The 2,145-nt window shown below is 53.5% G+C and overlaps 1 protein-coding gene across 1 annotated transcript; it reads left to right on the forward strand.

The window, feature by feature from the left end:
• The first annotated feature begins 553 nt into the window (after positions 1-553).
• On the forward strand, positions 554-1,504 carry H310_13368 (hypothetical protein). Its single transcript, XM_008880843.1, has 2 exons — positions 554-902; positions 959-1,504. Exons 1-2 carry the CDS (start codon positions 623-625, stop codon positions 1,276-1,278), a joined length of 600 nt encoding a protein of 199 aa, XP_008879065.1. The 5' UTR covers positions 554-622; the 3' UTR covers positions 1,279-1,504.
• Positions 1,505-2,145: the final 641 nt, after the last annotated feature.

Genomic DNA, 2,145 nt, shown 5'->3' on the forward strand with positions numbered 1-2,145 from the left:
GCGGTGTCACGTCAAGCCGGGTCCCGCATACAAAACCCTATACAAATACAATCTCATGGACACTATGCAAAAAAGATGTCGTCGGGGTCTGTCAGCTAGAGGTAGTGCGTGTCCTAGCGTGTCGCACCGACCAACTGCATGGGAAAATTCATGGCCTGACAATTGTGATGTATTGGCGCTTCGGAGCATCACAGTGGATATTTGCCTGGAGCGCATGGTATGATGTTCTATGGTCTTTTAAAGTGTGAGCTGCTTCAACCTTGATCCTAAACATACGTGAGCACACTCAATTCTCGTATCATAAAGGAAATTCATTGCTGCAAGTATAGGATCATGCCACTTCTTGGCACGTTGTCATCAATTATTCAAACCAAGTGTCCTGGCTCTTCCCGATGAACTCAGAAACACAAAGTGCGTGTCCGAAGTGTGTCGCACCGACGCAAACTGTATGGAATATTCCAAGCCTGACGATTGTGATTGCACGTCGATTTTCCAGCCAGTACGGCTGGGACAATGGCGACACGGTCGCAGGGCATGTCGCGGTGCATGTCGCGGGCATGCGGTTCGACACCCCATCGGACCATGGGAGGCTCTCTAACGTCATTTTAACATTTCCCCTGCCATGAGGTTTCTTGCCGGTCTCGTCCACGCCGCTGTCGCGTCCCAAGTCGTGTTTGACAGCCACGACCCCCTCCTCCCCGCTGACCGCAAAGGAAACATGGGTTCCTTCGGCGAGTACGTCTCGAAGTATCGCCAAGCTGCCGTGCGATTCCGCAGCCCCAAGGCCGTGGACGACGCGTGCATCGAGGGGCCCACTATCAAGAATGTCACCTTTACGATGGACACGGTCGACGTGCCCCCTAACACGTGTCTGCGAGTCGCTCTATGCCCTTCTGTCAACGGTGCTAAACTGCTTTGATGGTGTCATCGCAATTGGGGGCTCATCGTTGACTTGTAGACATGCCCGACTGCACCAAGTCCGGCGGTGCTGAGCTTGTCTCCATTAGCCAGCTCCGTCAGCAGCGAGTTAAGCTTCATTGGATCCCTTCCTCAACGATCGTCCTGGACCCGTCGACCCTTTACTGGATTACCGTCTCCTCGACCGCGGAGGCCCCCAATGCGCCAATTTGGTTGGCAGGTACAAAGGAGTTTAACACCATCGACGACCCAAAAGGCGACGTCCTCGCCTTGTTCACGAAATCCCAAGATGCCCCCCGGAATGGCATTAATCTCGGTAGCAACCGCGAAGTATTCTCTATGCAAGTGAACGCCGACTAAAATGTCATTCCTCGCCAATGTGGTCGTGCGTGTGAGCTCCGAATGACGTCGGACACGATATCGATCACTGACTCTCCAGTGGCCCAACGGCAGGGTGTGTCCAGGCGGTCAAATTCGTTGTAGAACGATTGAATGTTCGACGCAACAAGTTTGACATTTGACATTTTCTTGACGTGCTTTGGCTATCTTCCAGGCAATAGATTGCCAAGCTCGTTCATTCGTCTCGCTATCCACGCATTAGACCTTTCAACCGTCAGCAGGTTCGATGTACCTCGGCTCATCGCGGCATGGCTTATCGACTCGACGATGAATAGCACGACGAACAGTACAGCGTCGAGGGTACCATTTGTACGGAGACGCTCGAGACCCACTGGATCTGGAAGCGCTTGGCAATGATCTGGATAGGAAAACGCTCGGGTTTGTTGCTGAAAGGGCATTTCGGAGTGCCACGGACCTGTACCTGCCAACCAAATTGGCGACTTGTGGTTGTCCTCCACGTTCGAGAACGCTGTGAACCAGTGCAAGGTCGACAGATCCAGGACGATCGGTGAGGTAGGGGACGATGGAAGCTTGACTTGCTGGGCGAACTGGTGAATGGAGATGCGGTTAAAACTGTAGGACTGGGTGCGGTCGGGCTTGTCTACAAGTTCACCATGAGCCCCCACTTGCCATCCCCCCTGCATAGTAGTTCCTCATCGTTGACAGAAGGACATATGTCGACTTGCAGCCACAACGACGGGTTGTCGCCCACGTGCGCCGTGTTTACCCAAAGGTGACATAGTCGACGGAGAGCCTGGACCAAAGAGCCCATTGATGACGCGCGTCGGAGACGCCTGAATTCGAGCACTTCGACACGATAAGGATGGC

The sequence above is a fragment of the Aphanomyces invadans genome (assembly GCF_000520115.1).
Source record: "Aphanomyces invadans strain NJM9701 unplaced genomic scaffold supercont1.50, whole genome shotgun sequence".
Classification (NCBI taxonomy): Eukaryota; Oomycota; class Saprolegniomycetes; order Saprolegniales; family Verrucalvaceae; genus Aphanomyces; species Aphanomyces invadans.

Excerpts from the sequence above, each read along its gene's own strand:
- H310_13368 (XM_008880843.1), top strand. The coding sequence starts at position 623 with ATGAGGTTTCTTGCCGGTCTCGTCCACGCCGCTGTCGCGTCCCAAGTC. Across the intron at positions 903-958 it reads TCTATGCCCTTCTGTCAACG|ACATGCCCGACTGCACCAAG; the intron begins GTGCTAAACTGC and ends GTTGACTTGTAG.